Source organism: Cnephaeus nilssonii (genome assembly GCF_951640355.1).
Source record: "Cnephaeus nilssonii genome assembly, chromosome: 13".
Classification (NCBI taxonomy): Eukaryota; Metazoa; Chordata; class Mammalia; order Chiroptera; family Vespertilionidae; genus Cnephaeus; species Cnephaeus nilssonii.
In genome coordinates this window covers 34,733,824-34,753,417 of record NC_137084.1, presented here as the reverse complement: position 1 = coordinate 34,753,417, position 19,594 = coordinate 34,733,824, and the positions used below count along the sequence as shown (strand labels likewise).

Here is a 19,594-nt window from a genome sequence, read left to right as displayed (position 1 = left end):
CACTCCACCTCTCACTCTCAGGACTCCTAGCTCCTCTCACAGTTTGAATCACATAGTGTCCAGGACCGTAAATCCTTGGGAGCCTCCTTTCCTATGAACTCCAGGGGCTTTGCAGAAAAGCCTCCCAGGCTGCTCACTCATCCTCACTCAGCTCGTCACAGTGATCCCAGGCCCAGGGCTCTCAGCAGGGCCTCATCTCAGCAGGGTCGCCCTGGTCCTTGTCCTCACGGTGGAGTCACAGAGGTGGCCCCAAGGGCCTGGCACTGGTGAGAGTCTCCATCTCAAAGCCGCCTGTGCTTCTTTTTTTAGACTCTCATCACTTTTGTGAACAAGCACCTGAATAAACTGAACCTGGAGGTCACAGAACTGGAAACCCAGGTGGGTGACAGCCCCAAGGGGAGGGAGGGGGGCCAGGCCCTGCTCACCAGCTACCATTCCAAGTGCCCCATCCCTGCACTGCCAGGAGGGCTTTCCACACTGACCCTCAAGCTTTTCCAGGAGGGAGGGGGTTCTATTCCTGTTTGGACTTTATCTGATTTTATTTTGAAAAGTTGCAAGAATATTATCACGAATATCTAAACACTCTTCACCTACGTACACCAATTATTAATATTTGGCCACATTTTTGGTTTTGCTTTTTCTCTCTCCACCTAAGTACTTCAGCATACATCTCTTAATAACAAGTACATTCTCTTAGATAACCACATCCACTGATCAAATTCTGGTAATTTTAACATTGATAGAATACATTTTTTAGGTTAAACCATATGCAATTGCTGATATTTGACTACTTTTGATAATGTCACATGGTTCAAAGAAACATTCTATATTCCAGTTTTTCCAATCTCCCTAATATTCTCACATGCAGTATTTAGTTGTCATGTTTCTTTAGTGTCTTGTTATAGAACAGATCCTCAGCCTTTCTTTACATGACGTCATTTTTGAAGAGTGCAGGCCATTTGGTTCATAGAATGTCTCTAAATGTCCCTCCTCACAATTAGATTCAGGTTATGCATTTTCAGTAACAACACCACCTGAGTAATGCTGTCTTCTCAGACACTTTTGTCCAGTAGTCTGTGACTGGTGATAGTAACTTTGCTCACAGGGGTAAGTTGGTGTCCACCAGACCTCCCTACTGCAAAGATAATCTCCCTCCTTTATAAGTAATAACTAATCTTTAGTGGGAGATACTTTAAGGCTGTGTAATATATTCTATTTCCCGACCTCCTTTCCTATGTAATGAATTTCTAAAATGAGGTTTTCTTTTGAGCACATGGACATCTCTTCTTGTTTCTAAAAGCAATTCCTGGCCCAGCCAGTGTGGCTCAGTGGTTGAGCATCAACCTATGAACCAGGAGATCAGGGAACATGCCTGGGTTGTGGGCTTGAGCATGCAGGAGACAGCCAATCTATGATTCTCTCTCATCATTTGATGTTTCTGTCTCTCCCCTTCACCCTTCCTCTCTGAAATCAATTAAAAAATTTTAAATAAATACATAATAAATAAAAGCAATTCCAGGTCTGTGCGTGAGTACTGTCTGAGTGTGTCTGGACTCTGTGAGACAAGTTTACATGCTCTTTGGGGAGTTAGGGAACACTCTGGAAAAGTGATATTTCCTCGAGTGAGCTAGAATGAGCTCGGGGACTTTCCCTAACTTTGCATGGACAGGGTGTGCTATGAAAGGGAGTCTCTGGTGAGTGTGTTTGGTGTTTGTCTGTGGGTTTTACCATCAAGTCATCAGAAAGAGCAGTCAGGGTGGGAGCTGTTCATGTCAGTGGCACTCAGAGCTGTGAATAACCCCGACCCTAACTCAAGGTCCTCCCGTGAGTTGATAAGATTGGAATTTTTTATTCTCAGCCCATTCCAGCCATAGCCAGAATGAGGCCCAATTAACTGTTTCCATGGGCTGGCCTTGATTTTAACATGGATGCTGGGTCTTCTCTTGCATTGTCCACCTCTGGGGTGACCTAGGATGAATCATGCTCAGACCCTACCCACCTGATGGATGGAAGCAGGCAGGAAGCTGCTCCTCGGCCAAGTTCATGCAGGGTCGTATGCCCATAACAAAGGCTAAGCACAGGCCCACCAGCCAGCCACCTGGCAGATCTCTGACTCTGGGCCCAGCTCACATTCCAGGCAATTCAGTCTACTTTTTTTTTTTTTTTTAAGTTTCCTAAGATGATTCCAAGAACTTTGGCCTCTTGTGAACTCTAGCAACTGTTGTTTATGCCCACAAACATTTGGTGGCCCCACTTTCTTTGAAAGGTTCTAGGATACCAGATACTCACCCAACCGTTCTACCTTTGCTCAGGCCCATCTCCATACTTAGAACACCTACTCCTTCCAAATTTCCCTCATCCCACAGGCCTCAACTCCTCCACAAAGCCTGCCCCAGTGCCCAGCACACACTCACCTTGCCCTTCCTTGAGCAGAATACCCGAATCCCTCTGCTTATCCCAGGAATCAATGGTCCCACAGACCAGATTCCCAGCCCGTCCAGACACTACTGTCCTTGATGGGAAGGTAGGGCTCTAAGCCTCTTGTCCTGGCCCTCAGCACACAGTTGTATTTTGCCAGTAAGTTGTGTACTGATTGCTTTGTTATTTTCCCAGATAGTAAGCAATACAGTACATCTTCACTTAACATCATCAATAGGGTCTTAGAAACTGCAACTCAAAGCAAAATGACATATAACTAAACCAGTTTTCCCATAGGCTAGTTGATACAACCAAGTTCCTACAGCGTATTTTTCATCACAAAAAATGTCACCAAAGTTATAAAGACCCCCTCCCCAACTTTTCTAATATTAAACATTAAAATAAATGTGAGTTCTGCGTACATTTAAGAAATATTAATAAAAATAAGTAAGAATTCTTTTCCAATCTGCTTGCTCCAGTTCAGGGTCACAGGTAGCTACAACCTATCCCTGCAGCTCAGGGCACAAAGCAGGACTCAGCCCTTGACAAGACGCCCTTCTACGCACACTCACGCAGACTGGGACACTGTAGACACGCCAACTCATCTGATGTGCGCATCTCTGGGATGTGGGAGGAAACCCGAGTACCTGGAAAAAACCATGTAAACATGGGGAGAGCATGCCAACTTCACACAGACAGTGGCCACAGTGGAAAGTCAATTTTTTTCTCATCAACGTTATAATGTAATGATGTTATTCAAGAGCCTGCTATAGTTAAATATTTATTAAGTTTTGCCTACACATCAAGCAGTACTCTAGGCACTTTATACCTATTAACTGGTTTAGTCCTCATGATAACCCTATTAAGTAGAAACTATACTACTGTCATCCCATTTTACCAATGAGAAAAATGAACAGAGAAGTTACGTAACTTGCTCAAATCACACAGCCAGTAAGTGGTAGAGCTGGAGGCCTAGCTTCAGAGCCCAACTTCGTAATAGCTACGCTGTGCTGCCTCTTAAGCAATGATACAGTGAGATATGAGAAAGGAGAATAACGAGGCCTATATGACACTAGAGTTCTTGGTTCACAAAGCACTTCACCCTAGTAGCCTCATTCCATTGGCCTTGGACATCCCCTTACCCTCCTCCTTCTGCTCCACCCTAGCTAATTGCTGCTCATCCCTCCAGTCTCCATTCAGGCAGCGGCTCCTCTAGAAGCCTTCCCTGTTGTCTTCAGTGGGAGAGAGTGACCTCTGTCACTCACACAAGCCAACCTGCTTCCCTCCATCAGAGCAGCTGCTGCATTTTCTCCACATCAGTCTCCCTACTGGACTGTGAGCTCCTCTAGGGAAGAGGCCACACCTGGCCCATGACTGTGGTCCATGTGCCAGATCAGGGCTTGGAACATGGTCAGTGCTCAATAAATGCTGGATCATGCCCGGCTGGTGTGGCTTAGTGGTTGTGCATCAACCTTTGAGCCAGGAGGTCACGGTTCAATTCCTGGTCAGGGTATATGCCTGGGTTGCAGGCTCGATCCCAATGTGGGACATGCAGGAGGCAGCCCATCGATGATTCTCTCTCATCATTGATGTTTCTATCTCTCCCTCTCCCTTCCTCTCTGAAATCAATAAATATATATATATATTTTTTTAAAGATTTAAAAAATAAAAGTATATTTTTAGAAAAATATTTTAAATATTATAAAAGTATTTAAAAATAAATAAATAAATGCTGGATCAACTGAGATCAGGACCATGGACGCTGTCTCCAGTGGTGGACCAGCCAGATATGGGACAGGCCAGACATGTTGACATAGAAGCTGATGACCCCTCTGGATGGGGCGTGGCTGGGGACTCAAGGACCCAGTGCCTTCACCTGGCTCTCTTTCTCCAGTTTGCAGATGGGGTGTACCTGGTGCTACTCATGGGGCTCCTGGAGGGCTACTTTGTGCCCCTGCACAGCTTCTTCCTGACCCCGGACAGCTTTGAACAAAAGGTAAGGAGAGGCAATGTGGAAGGAAGCCCTAAACCACATGCTCTGACTCATCCACCTACAGCTATGCTGGGGCCATCTGGGAAAAAGGCAGCGGCTTCCTGTCTACCCATGGTCTTCAGTAGTTGGATGCAGGGCCCATTCTGATGAGCACTGAGCTGGAAAGGAGCTACCTGAAGACCACAGAGCATCTGAACACTTTCTCCCCACCCACCCCCACCATAGCCTGGCCTCGGTCCCCTAGTCATATTCCCCAGCCAGGTATCACTGCTCAGTCTCATCTCTCCCAGAAGTGACAAGGCTGGTTGTACCTGAGGACCCACACTCAGCGTCATTCCAATGCCTCTTATAGGCTGCCACAGCCTGCGTGCTAGACAAGGGGCATTTGATCCAAGGTAAAAAACATTCTCTGCTTCTTGTGCACATGTCTTGCTCTCTGATTCTTTCAACTGAGAACACTAATGTGCCTGAGTTGAAACCCTGGTAGTTAACACAGGAACACAGTAGAACAGAAAGAGGATTTTGAACTTCTCCAGCAGTGCCCACCAAGAGTAGGCTGGGATAGGCCAGCCCACACTCCACGTGGCCTGCCCATTTTGGTAACCTCACTTCTTCAAATTCGGAAATTTTAGCTCAGCCTCTGTCCCTCTAGCTCCATCATTTCCCTGGGGCAGATCCCAGGATCCACAAGGGCCCAGGAATGAGTGTGCAATAGCATATGCACTGCATTTCTCTTTCCAGGTCTTAAACGTCTCCTTTGCCTTTGAGCTCATGCAAGATGGAGGGCTGGAAAAGCCAAAACCCCGGCCAGAAGGTACTTTGCTCTTTTCCTGGGTTTGTGACAAGATGATGAGACCCTCTTCCTGTACACGAGTGTTGGGGACACAGGGCAAGGCTCGTAGTTGAGAACAGAAGGACGAGTTTCTTTTCAGAAGTCTTCTCTACCATTTTTAGGGGAAGGTGTGACAGGGCACAGCTGCCCCGTCCTGGAAATCCTTTGTGAGCTGCTAATCACATGGCCATCGGAAGTAAAAATCTGAAATCTCATGCATGGGATCACAGGGATAAGGGCTCAAGCAGATGTGGTGCAGAGCAGAGGTGCTGCTGCAGAAACTGCCCTGTGCCCAGTTTCCAGGTTCTTCGGTCCCTGGACAGGGTACTGACCTGCCAAATTGCTGTATCCCTGGCCAGGCAGGGAAAGTTGCAGGAGTCATTGTTGGCAGCTCTGCTCTGAGCATAATTGCCTTCCCTGTCCTGTGTCTACTCCAAACTGCCCAAGGATGATTTGTCGGGTTTGGATTGAAAGTGTAAGACTTAAAAAAAAAAAAAGGCACAAATAACAAATGCTCCACTAGCCCTTCTGTGCTGGCGCTTGGAGCTATGTGTGCATTTGTGCATGTAGGAGTTCTTCTTAGTACGGATGTTTATTTTCTGAAACTTACTGACTGAAATATTTCATTTTACCAGCACTACCAAGGTTCATCAGTGGTTGGGTGGGGGATGAGGGGGTTATTCAATACTGTGTTGAAAATAATTTTCTGTTTATGTCAATTTGGAATATTAAGAATGCCATAAGTGGGCCCTCTTGCTTGACTTTCCTGGGTGTTTAAAGGCAAGTGGACAAGTAGGGATTGTGTACTTTCTCTCCCCATTGCTGCCTCTGCTCTGAATTCTTCCACCCAAACCTCCACATAGGAGTGGTCCTTCACTCACTGACTGTCCAGAGGGCCTGAGACCCCCATGCCAAGAGAGGTAGGCTATCCTGACCTCAATGCACTTGAGGCCACTCAGGTGAGAAAAGAGATGTACCCAGTCACCAGAACAAAAGGACAATGGTGATAATTGCCATGAAAAAGATACAACTAAGAGGTTGGTAGAATTGAGGGGGTGATGCTCACCTCTCTCTGGGGTGGAGGATGGTTTGATAAACATGGTGGTAGTTGGGCTAAACCATAGGGATCAGGTAGGATTTTGTTTGGAGATTAGATAGAGGGGCGGCAGGTTCAAGCAGAGACTGACCTTGACCTGCACTGGTTCCCCTCCTAAGGACCTCCAGAACCAACACAACTGGTGGGTGGCTTCAGACCACCCCAGAACGCCACCCAACCAGCTCGACAAACAACACGCCCATTTGGCAGGCTTGGTTGTATCAAAGCCCTAAAGTGACTCTTGCTCTGTGGGTCAGTCCCAGCACAACAGCTCATCTGCAATAGTCACAGACAACCAGCCCTCGCAACCAGTCAACCTGAGGGCCAGTCCCACTGACTGATGTGCCAACAGCAATCATGGCTCAACTACAACAGGAGGGCACATATAAAACACACAAGGGACTCCACTGGAGCAGCACAGGTAACCAGGCAGATAGACTGCACTTCTGGGCCCCACAGGACACAAGCAATCTACCAGATGCAGACTTTAAAACAGTGGTTATAAGGATGCTCAACGATCTTAGGGGGAAAAAATAGATTAACTCAGTGAGGACTTTGACAAAGAGATAGAAAACATAAAAAAGAACCAGTCAGAAATTAAGAATAAAATAACTGAAATAATACATTAGAAGCAATCAACAACAGATTAGATGAAGCAGAGGATTGAATAAGTGATCTGGGAGACGAAGCAGCAGAAAACACCCATTGTAGTACCAAAAAGAAAAAGAATTTTAAAAAATTAGGATAGTTTAAGGGACCTGAGGGACAACGTCAAGCATACAGGGGACCTGAGGTACATCAAACAAACATTTGGATCACAAGGGTACCAGAAGGGCAAGAGAGAGAACGAGGAACTGAAAAATTCCCTAACCTGGCAAAGGAAATAGACATACAAATCAAAGAAGTGCAGAGAGTCCCAAACAAGATGACCCCAAAGAGGTCCACACCAAGACACATCATAATTAAAATGCTAAAGGTTATAGACAAAGATTGCATCTTAAAAATAGCAAGAAAAAAGCAGTTAATTACATAAAAGGGAGCTCCCATAAGACTGTCAGCTGATTTCTCAACAGAAAATTTGTAGGCCAAAAGGAATGACAGGAAATATTCAAAGTTACAAAAGGCAAAGACATACAACCAAGAATGCTCTATCCAGTAAGGCTATCATTTAGAATCAAAGGAGAAATAAGAGTTTTCCAGATAAGGAAAAGCTAAAAGAGTTCATCACCACTAAACCAGTATTACAACAAATTTTATAAGGAATGTTAAAGGGACTTCTTTAAGAAGAGAAAAAAAGATAAAAAATATAAATAAGAAAATACAGGAAAGAAAAAATTCTCACTGATAAAAGCAAACATACTAAATAAAAGTGGTGGATCACCAACTATAAAGCTAGTACAAAAGTTAAAAGGGAAAGTAGGAAGATCATGTGTAATTACAACAATAAATTAAGGGATACACACAAACACAAAAGAAGTAAAAGAGAATAACAAAAACATAAATGAGGGGGTGAGTAAAAATTGTAGTGATTTTAGAATGTGTCCAAACTTAAGTAATCGTCATCTTAAAATAAACTGCTATAAACATAGCTTAGTACAAGTTGGGGCAAAAGTAGGTTTACAGTTGTGAGTACTTGAAACAAAGAATTTATTCTTGTATTATTATTTACTAATTATTGTATTATATTCCATTTGAACAACTACTTTTGCTATACCCTGTATATATGAACTACATGGTAACCACAACCAAAAATCTATGAGTTCTACAAGAAATTAGGCATACAGGGAGAGCTCAATAATAATATAGTAATGGATAGAACATCCAGACAGAAAATCAACAAGGAAAGAGTGGCCTTAAATGACACATCAGATCAGATGGATGTAATTGATTTTTCTAGAACATTTCTCCTCAGAACAACAGAATATACATTCTTTTCAAGTGTATGTGGTAGGACATTTTCCAGGATAGGTCACATTAGGCCATAAATCAAATTTCAATATATTTAAGAAGACTGAAATCATAACAAGTATTTTCTCTGATCACAATTGTATTAATCCTATCTAATAAAAGAGTAATATGCAAATTGAATGTCACTCCAACACACAAGATGGCTGCCCCCATGTGGTCAAAGATGGCTGCCCCCATGTGGACACAAGATGGCCACCACAAGAAGGCCAGCAGGGGAGGGCAGTTGGGAGGGACCAGGCCTGCCAGGGAGGGCAGTTGTGGGCAATCAGGCCAGCAGGGGAGGGACCAGGCCTGCCAGGGAGAGCAGTTGTGGGAGATCAGGCCAGGAGGGGAGGGCAGTTGGGAGGGACCAGGCCAGCAGAGGAGGGAAGTTGGGGGCGACCGGACCTGCAGGGAAGGGCAGTTGGGGGGGACCAGGCCTGCAGGGGAGGGCAGTTGGGGGGGAACCAGGCCTGCAGGGGAGGGCAGTTGGGGGGGACCAGGCCTTCATGGGAGGGCAGTTAGGCGTGACCAGGCCTTCAGGGGAGGGCAGTTAGGGGTGACCAGGCCTGCAGGGGAGGGCAGTTAGGGGCAATCAGGCTGGCAGGGGAGTGGTTAGGGGGTGATCAGGCTGGCAGGCAGAAGCGGTTAGGGGCAATCAGGAAGGCAGGCAGGCAAGCAGTTGGGAGCCAACAGTCCTGGATTGTGAGAGGGATGTTCGACTGCCCATTTAGGCCCGATCCTACTGGGATCAGGCCTAAACAGGCAGTCGGACATCCTTTGAGGGGTCCCAGATTGGAGAGGGTGCAGGCTGGGCTGAGGGACACACACCCCCATGCACGAATTTCATGCACCGGGCCTCTAGTCTACTAATAAAATCAATTATAAGAAGAAAAACACACAAACACATAGAGGTTAAATAACATGATACTAAACAATGAATGGGTTACCAATGAAATCAAAGAAGAAATCAAAAGGTAAGTTGAAACAAATGAAAACCTAACATCCTAAAAATCTGTGGGACACAACCAGAGCAGTTCTAAGAGGGAAATTCATAGCAATATAGGCCTATTTCATGAAACAAGAAAAATCTCAAACAATCTATCCTTTTAGCTAAAGGAACTAGAGAAAAGAAAAATAATGCCCAAAATGAGCTGAAGGAAGGAAATAAAAAAGATGAGAGTGGAAATAAATGAAATTAGTCCAAAAAGAACAATAGAAAATATCAAACCAAGAGCTGGTTCATTGAAAAAATAAAATTGATAAACCTTTAGTGAGACTCCAAGAATAAAGGAGAAGGCCTTTAATAAAATCCTATCTAAGAGGGAATATGCTAATTGACAATCACACCCTCACAAAGATGGTGGTGCCCACAGCCAATAAGGAGGGAATATGCTAATTGACTGTCACACCCTCAACGATGGCAGTGCCCATAGCCACAAAATGGTGGCACCTAGTCCCCTCAGCCCCGCCGGGGCGGCACAGCCAGGCCTGCCTCCAGGCGGGTCCGGCCACTCTGCGCGCCTGCCTCCAGAGTCCCCCAGTCCCCTCAGTCCCCCAGCTGCCCAGGGCCACCCGAGGCTCAGGTAACCAGGGCTGGCTGTGGCAGCAGAAGAGGTGTGATGAGGGTGTCGCCTTCCCCTGATCGCCGGGTCACCTTTCACCCCTGAGGGCTTCCAGACTGTGAGAGGGGGCAGGCCTGGCTGAGGGACGTCCCCCCCCCCTCCAGTGCATGAATTTTCATGCACCGGGCCTCTAGTACAATTAGAAATGAAAAAGGAGAAGTGACAACTGACACAACAAAAATACAAAGGAAGATCATATACAATGATCAAGTGGGATTTATTCCCAGGATGCCAGGTTGGTTCAAATTCTGCCAATTAATTAATGTGATACAACCCATAAACAAAATGAAAAATACAAATCATGACTATATCAACAGATACAGATAAACCACATGACAAAATCCAACACCCATTTATGATTAAAACTTTCAATAAAGTGGGAATAAATGGAACATATCTTAACATAATAAAGGCCATATATGACAAACCCACAGCTAACATTATATTATACAGTTGAAAGCTGAAAGCTTTCTCTTTACGATCAAGATGTTCACTTTCTCTACTTTTATTGCACATAGTATTGGAATTCCTAGCCACAGTAATTAGACAAGAAAAAGAAATAAAAGGCATCCAGAGTTGAAAGGAAGAAGTAAAACAGTCATTACTTGCATATGACATGATACTATATAGAGAGAACTCTAAATGTTAAACATACACACAAAATACTATTCAAACTAAATGAATACAATAAAGTAACAATACAAAATTAATATTTGGAAACCAGTTGCATTTTTATACACCAATAATGAACTATCAGAATGAGAAATTAGTAAAACCATCCCATTTATAATTGCATTCAAAAGAATAAAATACCTTAGGTATAAATTTAACCAAGGAGGTAAATGACCTGTACTCTGAAAATTATAAGACATTGAAGATAGAAAGTTAAGAATATACAAATAAATGGAAGGATATACCATGCTCCCGGAGAGGAAGAATTAACATCATTAAAATGTCCTTACTACACACAGCACTCTTCAGATTCAATGCAATCTCTATCAAAATAACAATGCCATTTTTCACAGAACTAGAACAAATACTCCTAATATGTATATGAAACTACAAAAGACCCCGAATAGTTAAAGCAATATTGAGAAAGAAGAACCAAGTTGGAAATGCTACCCGATTTCAAACTATACTACAAGGCTATAGTAATCAAAATAGAATGCTACTGGCATAAAAAAACACACAGATCAATGGAACAGAATAGAGAGCCCAGAAATAACCCCACATCTATATGGTCAATTAATCTATGGCAGTGGAGGCGAGAATATACAGGTTTTTTTCAATAAATGGTCTGGGAAAACGGGATAGATACATGCAACAAAATGAAACGAGTCCTCTTTTTTAACACTACATACAAGAATAAACTCAAAATGGATTAAAGACTTAAAATGTAAGACCTGAAACCATAAAACTCCTAGAGGAGAACATGGGCAGCACTCTCTTAGCAATATTTTTTGGATATGTCTCCTCAGGCAAGGGAAGCAAAAGAAAAAAATAACCCACTGGGGCTACATCACACTAAATAGTTTTTTTCACAGTGAAGGAGACCAGCAACAAAATGAAAAAGACTGTGTCCCTCTAGAGCAGGGGTTGGAAACATCCGGCCTGCGGGCCGTAAAAGGCCCAACAAATCATTTGGTCTGACCCTTCCGAGGCATTAGGGGTGAGTTAATTAAAAGTTTGACCAAATATAGCTGGCTCATTTTTTAGTTGATAATTTTGTATGGCCCTTGAATGATGTTATAAATATCCAAATGGCCCCTGGCAGATAAGTTTCCCCACCTCTGTTGTATAGTGTGTCTTCCTGGGAAGGCCACTCTAGTATCCTAATGGCATGAAGAATGGTCCCCGAGTAGACTGTACCCAGTTGGTGAGCACCCTATCTCTGGGAAGGAGAGAGATAGTAGGAGAGCTGTGGTCAGCATGCTTGCTTCTGTTTTTTCAAGCTGCTTCATATGAAACTTCCTAGTGACAGATTAGAAGTACTCATTCTGGTATTTCAGTGTTCAGGCATTTATTTCCCTCAAGACAGACAAGTTTCCCAACGTCAATTAACCGATAGGGATATTTCAGCACATCCATGACAAGTCTCGTACAATTATTGAACTGCTTAATATGAAACTTCCTGCCCAAGGAGAATGGGGAAACACATCTGTTTTATTCGTTGTTACACTGGGCGTCACGCCCATGCTGAGAATTTCCAGTGCTTAAAGGAGAAATGAACTGGTGTTTGGTGAAATTGTACCTGGTGAGAGATATACCCAGCACTCCTGCATTCGTGCTCCTCCCTGGACAGGGAGATTCGGCAGTGAATGCTACAGACTTTATGAAATGTGCCAAGGTGGGTAATTCTTTTAGGGTGTTTCAGAATCAATTAGGGCCCTGACCAGTTTGGCTCAGTGGATAGAGCATTAGCCTGCAGACCAAGAGGTCCCACGTTCGATTCTGGTCAAGGGCGAGTACTTCGGTTGCAGGCTCCTACCCCGCTGGGGCCCTGGTTGGGGTGCGTGCAGGAGGCAACCAATCGATGTGTCTCTCTCACATCAATATTTCTCTGTCTTTCCCTCTTTCTTCCACTCTCTCTAAAAATCAGTGGAAAAATATTCTCAGGTGAGGATTAAAAATAAAAATCAATGGAAAAATATATTCTGGTGAGGATTTTTTTAAAAAATCAAATAGGCGGCAGTGGAGGCATTTTTCATGGCAAAGTGGTTTCAAGGTCAGGAAAACACATCCTCTGCCAGGCTGTTTGACACTCAGCCCTGCCATACCCGGAAGTCCCCTGGAAACTTGGGGTTTGCATCTCAGAGGACCTTTGCTCCCCAAGCTTCACAACCGTTTAGTTGTCTGGAAACACAAGCCTCCCCAGAGGCTGAATAGTCCAGCTAGAGTGGGTAGAAAGGATTGGAGAGGGCCAGAGGCTTTGAGGAGCCTGTTCCATGGCTCCAGTACCACCCAACCTTCCCCTTCACGCTCACTCCCTTGGTAAGCTCACTTTTTCTCCTCTCTGCCTTTCTAGCAGTTTCTACCTGGGGTAACTTCCTGTTCTTTGACTTGAGTGGAATTTAAGAAACACAACACCAAGCCATCAGGGGAGGACAAGAATCAGCCCCAGGGCATAGGACTGAGTGGGCATGAATGCGGCTCAGCCACTGGGTTGAGGCTCAGATCTATGCACGAACCAGCGTGGGAGCAGAAAGGGAGGCCGAGTGCCAGGCCTGGGAGCGCCTGGTCTATCAACAGGAGAACTTGGAGCTGATTCCAAGCCCAGCTGGGGTGGGAGAGGGTCAGTCTGCAACTGGGATAAGGCCCAGTAGAGGCATACAGGAGGGTGCCTAGGAGTGGAGAGGAGTCCTAAAGAGGTTCCCCAGGCCCTTGGTATGTAGCCCTGTGGCTGCACCTGTCTGTGGCGACCACATGGGCAAGGGTCCCAAGGCTAAGACCCGGGAACCACAGTCCAGCCATACAGAGCCACTTGCCTCCGTTCTGCCTGGCCTTGGAGGACCCCTGACCCTAGGCAAGGGCGTTGCTAGAGTGCTGACATCTTCCCCTGCCTCTTTTCCCAGCCACTCAGCCTGCTCTCCCACACCTTCGAATCCCAAAGCATTTATTGTTTTCTCTGATATCATTTACCTGATCTGACCTTCTGCACAGTCAGATGTCTTTTTAATCATTTTTACTGTGAAAATATCACAGCTACAGAAAGGTGCATAAGATATAAATGTTCGGGTTAGTGAAATATTACCCAGCGAGCCACCATGCAATCACCACCAACTCGGTGAGAGGAGCCCTCCCAGCTCCGAGAGTTCCCGCCGAACTGCCCTTTTGGAACATAATCCTCTCCCTCCTCCCTGAAGACAGCCACTCTGCTGACTTTTAAAGGCTTTTGTCTTTTTATTTTATTTTATTTGCATTTTCTTACCATTTTATTGCCTTAGGACGCATTCCTGAATAGTAGGCAGAGTTCCTTTTTTCCTGTATGTTTTCCGACTCCAGTTATTTGGAGGAAGGCCCTCCCAGGGAGTGAGTGCAGGGACCTTGGTGGGGGAGGAGGTGGCAGAGGGGCCTGCAGAGGGTTAGAGGGACAGCCAGGGAAGGAAGTGGCCACTAAATAAAAGGGAGCAAAGGAGAGGGAGGGAGGGAGGGAACGGAGGAAATGGTTGTATAAAAGCTTGGGAACTCATGGAGGAACTCTCCTGAACATCTAATCCTACTCCCAGCCTCAAACCCAGCTGCCTGGCTCTCCTTAATCTGAAACTGTCTGGCCGAGACATAGGCTTACTGAGCACTCTCTGCCTGGGCTTCTGTGTCCTCCAGGGCCCTCCCTTCCTGAGGGAGAGGCAGCTTAGTCCTAACTCCCCACCTCTCCCCACTGTAGCCTCAGACTCTCCCCTCCTTCCTACCACTCATGGCCGGTTCTGCGTCGAGGGGGTCCCCCTGGGACAGGTGCGACTTAGGGGAAAGTCAGGGTCAGGGAAGCACCCCTTGTACCTGGAGATGCTGTGTCCGGGGTGAAGGCTATATGAGCTGGGGTCTGCTTCCTTTTACTGAGAGACCATGCCCCGGGCTCAGCTCGGCAGCCCCGCGCTGCTCCCCTGCTCTGAATTCTTGCTGAACACTCCACAGCCCATCCTTCCGCACCCACCGGCCTTTGGTGGTCTCCTGGGGGGTGCTGGGGCACAGCACGATGTCCTGTGGCTGCGGGGGCATCCACGCAGGACCGTGTGGGCACACACGGTGGGTGGTGGATGGGAGAGGTTAACAGATGCCAACTTTGGGTCACGTGGCCCCCCACAAAGCGTTACGTATTTTTTGTTCTCTGCACAGACATCGTCAACTGTGACCTGAAATCCACGCTGCGAGTGTTGTACAACCTCTTCACCAAGTACCGGAACGTGGACTGAGGGACAGGCGGCACCGTCCTCCGAACCACCTTAACCTGCTTATTCCTGCCCCCCCCGCTCTGTGCCGTCCCACAAAGTCCAGCCACAACCCAGAAATCCTGGGAACTGAATTAGGAAGGAAACGATCAGAAATTCATTGGGCTGACCCACCCCTCCCAGGCCCTGGGGTCGGAGCCAGCAGTGGCCTCGGAAGATTGTCCCCATCCTGGTGCCGGATCCAGATTTCCCTCAGTGTCACTTGGGAACCAGCTTAGGTCCAAGAGACACCCTCCCCCTGCCCCCGCCCCAAGAAGGTGAAAATAGAGGTAATAGTTACCATTTAATGGGTGTAAACTATGTGCCAGACAGCACACTAAGTGCTCTGATGTACTCACACTCATTAGTTCTCGTAACTTCCGCTGAAGCAGGTGTTGTACACCCCTTTCCCTGATGAGGAAAAGGCTCAGAGAGGTAAAGAGACTTGCCAGAACTTGGCATTTGTTTTTTCCTCTTTGAACAACATACGTATTTGTTAATAACGAGCCAATTACATCACATTCTTTGCCTGTCCTATAGTTGCACGTGTATGTGCGCATGCGCACCCACAAAGACAGGCGCCCACTGACCTCGCCACCAAGCAGGCCAGGAGGGCTTTAGTGATTCACACTCAAATTGGCAAATTTAACCCAATTAATAGTGTATGTGTGGCAGGAATCATGTCCCTCAGCTCCTTTGTACAAATGAAAATTACTCTTAATTCCTTCAGATTTGTAATAACCCCATGCTCTGGTTTCAGGGTGACATTTGGGAAGGATTCTGTTTAAAATTAATGGAGTGGCACATTTTACAACCTTTTTGCTTGATTGCATGTAATGGAAGTGCCCCATATTTTACTGCAAAATAAGTACTCAATTCATTATCATTAGGCAAATGTACAATATACGCCGGCACCACCGAGCGCTGGGCAGAGACCCACGTCCACGTGAGCATGGCTTGGGAAGTAGGGCTCTTCACCAGGGACCCTTGAACTTTAAAGAAAGGAACTCCTCTTTGCCTTCTAATTGATCATTTTAGACCATTCCTGGCTAAGTCTGCCCACGTGCAATTACCGGCTAATTCAGGCGAGGAAAAATGTAAGCCATTCAGACCCAAGCCGAGCCGTTTCCTTGCGTGGGCTACTGGCGGGCTTACGGGGACTTGCATCCCCGCTCTGTGACCCCAGCGTGGAAACACAAGGCTCCAGTTGTCCCAGGCTGCCGGGGCCTGTGCAGATCGGAAAGGGGCTAAAGTAGGGGTGACTAGGAGGACAAAGCAGCATGGGAGGGGGGAATATTTGCACACTTCACAATAAGGAAATACCCTCAGACGAGGGACGGGGCTTGTGGGGTTTACAGTCTTCGTAAACTGACCAAGGCCTTGGGGTAATTAGTAACTCTTACTGGTATGTCTTCATTATAGAATCTTCCCAAATATGCCAGATGGGCCCAGCCTGTGTGCCCGCCTCCACAAGTCTGTGCCCATTGCACAAAGCCCTCTTCTAGTCAATTCATGTTGATCCCTGTCTACGCCACCCAGAGTTAGGCCTCCCATACTGTCCAAAGCATTTCCTTCCAGCTCCTAAACATTTCCTTCTCTGCGGTCCACCTGCAGTGGCTCAGAACCCATACAATTTACAGATAATACATATCCCTTTGGGTATTGTGCTCTAAGAAAGAATTGTTAATCAGCATAATGAGCATTTAAGATGCAAAGACAATGTACTCTTGTGTCAATTTATGTGAAAAGATACAATTATTTTTTACATAAGTGGTGAAATGTTATGTTTTTCATTAGGAAATACTAAATAGTGTAATATTTGTTTGTTCTCTTTTAAATTCCTGGTAGCAAATCAATATAAGTCGTTGCTTTGTCTCCTCGAGCAGTGCTAAAGCGGATGAAATAAGAGCAATGAGTGCATGTAAACCTGCTTTTGCTCTCCGAATTCTCTCCCTTGTTTTGTCTTTTATTTTCCTGTATTCGAGCTGCAAATGCACACTGTAAGGCATGTCCTTATTAAGAGCCCTCCTTTTTGTATTTTACATACACACGGCATGAAAACAGCTCGGAACACTTGGGAAGTTTAATCACAGGTCTAACTTATCAGACTATTGTTTCAAGACTGAGGCCTTAGACTCAGTCCAGAATCCCAGAGCCTGGGCCTGCTTTTATCACTCTGTCATCTCCTTTAGCAGTTTTCATCTAGATTCTCCTGCTCAATACATGGCCACGGTTTTGAAGGGGGAAAAGGCGCCAGAACAATAAATAAACCAAACTTAACCTTTGTCTCAAAAAAAAACAACCACACAAACAAAACCTGAGACAAAAACGGTAGTCTCTATAGGCTCACTCTTTTTCTTGTCTAAATTTAAATTCATTGGTATTTTTAATAGTTAATATATAAATGGTGCAAAATTCAAGAAGCATGAATGAGTATCCCTGCCCCCAGCGGCCAATACTCCTCCCTAGAAGTTACTATTTTGATCCATTTCTTATATTCCCTTCCAGAGATAATCCAGCCATAAAAGCATCAACATGCATATGATTGTTGGGGATTTTTAAAAATATAGATAGCATCTCATATATTCTGTCAGACTCATTGCTTTTTCCACTTAATGTTATATGTTGGAGATTATTTTACACTGAGTATTAAAACCTTTTACATGTTAAAGATGAGAATCTGAGCACTCTGTAAACCCAAAGGCCCATCTCTGGTCCGCTTGAGCGAGGAAATGAAAGCCTTACCCAAAGGTGGTGATGCTACCTGGGTAGTGATTTGAAAAGTCAGAGACTGAGACCTACTGGGTGGGGAGTAGGTCTCACAGGACATGTTACCGGAGACATTCCCATGTGCCCTGAACTGATTTTTTCTAAGTCCTCCTTTGGATCATTATGGTGAGTGGTGTGCAGTTTGATTACGCTTCCATTTGTACATTGTTACTAGGGCTGCTAATGTGAAATCGACTAAGTACCCTACCATGTTCTGCTGCAAGCCCAGCAGCCCCATGCTGCTCCTCTGTCAGTCAGGAGGCTCTGATTTCACATGTGCAGGCACAGAGCTAATATTTGCAAAATCTGGGAGAAGGGCTCTTTAACAGCACATCATCAGCGTTGCCCAAGTTGGTTGCAATTTGCAATTGCTACTCTCGGTACTTTTTAATTATGAAATACTGTTAGCTTAGCTATATCATTATCAATTTATTTTGTTGTGGGTTGCCTGGTTAACCCTACAAAGTGTACTGAAGCCTATTTGCATCAACAGTATCCTGGGGCTATAATTTTCCAATAACTAGACTCTCAGACATGTATACATTGTGGTTCAAATATGAATTATCCATACTCCAGTGCTAGAGCAAAGGCATACATAATCCTCTCCCCCCCCAAATTATCACCAATTTATTTTTCCACTGGAAAATGAAACTAGACAAAGTTGGTAGGTCAGGCAGTTTGGTCCAAAGTAGAGGCTGACCAAAAAGAATTTGAGATCCACTGCCTTTAATACAGCCCCACCTCAGGAACTCTACCTACATAACATATGCTAGATGTGCAAAAAGGATATGTCCTAAAATCTTCACTAATGTTAATATTACATACACTGTCCCCCCACAAAATTCACTAAGGTCTACTGGAAGATTCAAAAAGAGTTTCTGTGGATACAGAAAACAAGAGAACTGCATTGAGATGCAAATACTGGGTAGCAGATGGACTCACTCACCAGCTAAGGGACCTGCATCTACACACCAGCTTCCCAACATTTTTGCAGGTTCAGGTCTCAGCAAAAAACAAGTGAGCATGTATGAATGGGTCACTGTCATAACTACAGAGACTATATCTGCCAGACTGTTACTACATGTTCCCCTCTCTTTTCCCTGAAAAGTATAAGCCCAAGCTAGCTCCAACATTTTTCAGAATTCGCTCACACAAATTCTGCTTTACTATGGTGCTGACTGCATGTGTGCCTATGTGTTCACAACCACAAGGCAACCGTGAGGGTGCTCGATGCAGGATGGGCAGCCCCCACACCACGCCTGACAATCTTCCTCCCTCCCCAGGGAGGAAGCCACCGGTGAAGCATCTCAAAGTGCATTCTGCGGGATGTTAATAGATGTTCAGTGTAAAAAATGTCATAATTCAAATAAGTTTGGGAAACAGGGTAAAGAAATTTAAATTCACTTTCTACAGTGTTGGTTTTCATTTTTACTTTTTGTTTTCTAATTGGAGCCCATCTCAGAGTTCCCTACACTATTGTGCATTGTAATTCTCTAAGGGGAGGCAGAATAGGGCACGTCCCGATCATGTTGACCATGGGTTCTATTTGTCTCCTGAGAAATTGGCAGGATGATATCTTGGAACTCATCCATTCACTTAGCCATATAGTCAACAAGCATGTGCTGAGGGTCTACAATGTGTTAGGCGGGCTGTGTCCAGTGGCAGTGAGGCTAAGGCACACTCATATAGCTCAATCTAATGGGAAAGACGCGCGAAAAGTAATCACAAATCAATGGTCCAGAAATGTCTCACTTAACTCTTCAATAGGTTCTTGGAAACTGCAACTTCAAGTGAAACAACAAAATGAAACCAATTTTACCATTGATTAATATATACAAGAATTAAGTTCCTACAGCATATTTCTGGTCACAAAAACATCACCAAACTTCTAAGTAAAGGCCCCAAACACTTCAAGAATTAAACATGAAAATGAATCTGAGAAAACAGACAGAAATCCTTAGGGAAAACCCACTCAGACACAGAACATGC

At 45.1% G+C, this 19,594-nt stretch overlaps 1 protein-coding gene across 1 annotated transcript in view; it reads left to right on the top strand.

Moving 5' to 3' along the window:
* PARVA (parvin alpha) overlaps positions 1 to 19,071 on the top strand; it is a 144,289-nt gene extending 125,218 nt beyond the window's left edge. The window contains exons 10-13 of the mRNA XM_079787222.1: positions 310 to 378; positions 4,313 to 4,414; positions 5,153 to 5,225; positions 14,745 to 19,071. Of these exons, the coding sequence (XP_079643348.1) occupies positions 310 to 378; positions 4,313 to 4,414; positions 5,153 to 5,225; positions 14,745 to 14,821 (321 nt within the window). The 3' untranslated portion in view covers positions 14,822 to 19,071. The remainder of the gene's footprint in view (positions 1 to 309; positions 379 to 4,312; positions 4,415 to 5,152; positions 5,226 to 14,744) is intronic.
* The last annotated feature ends 523 nt before the right edge of the window (positions 19,072 to 19,594 follow it).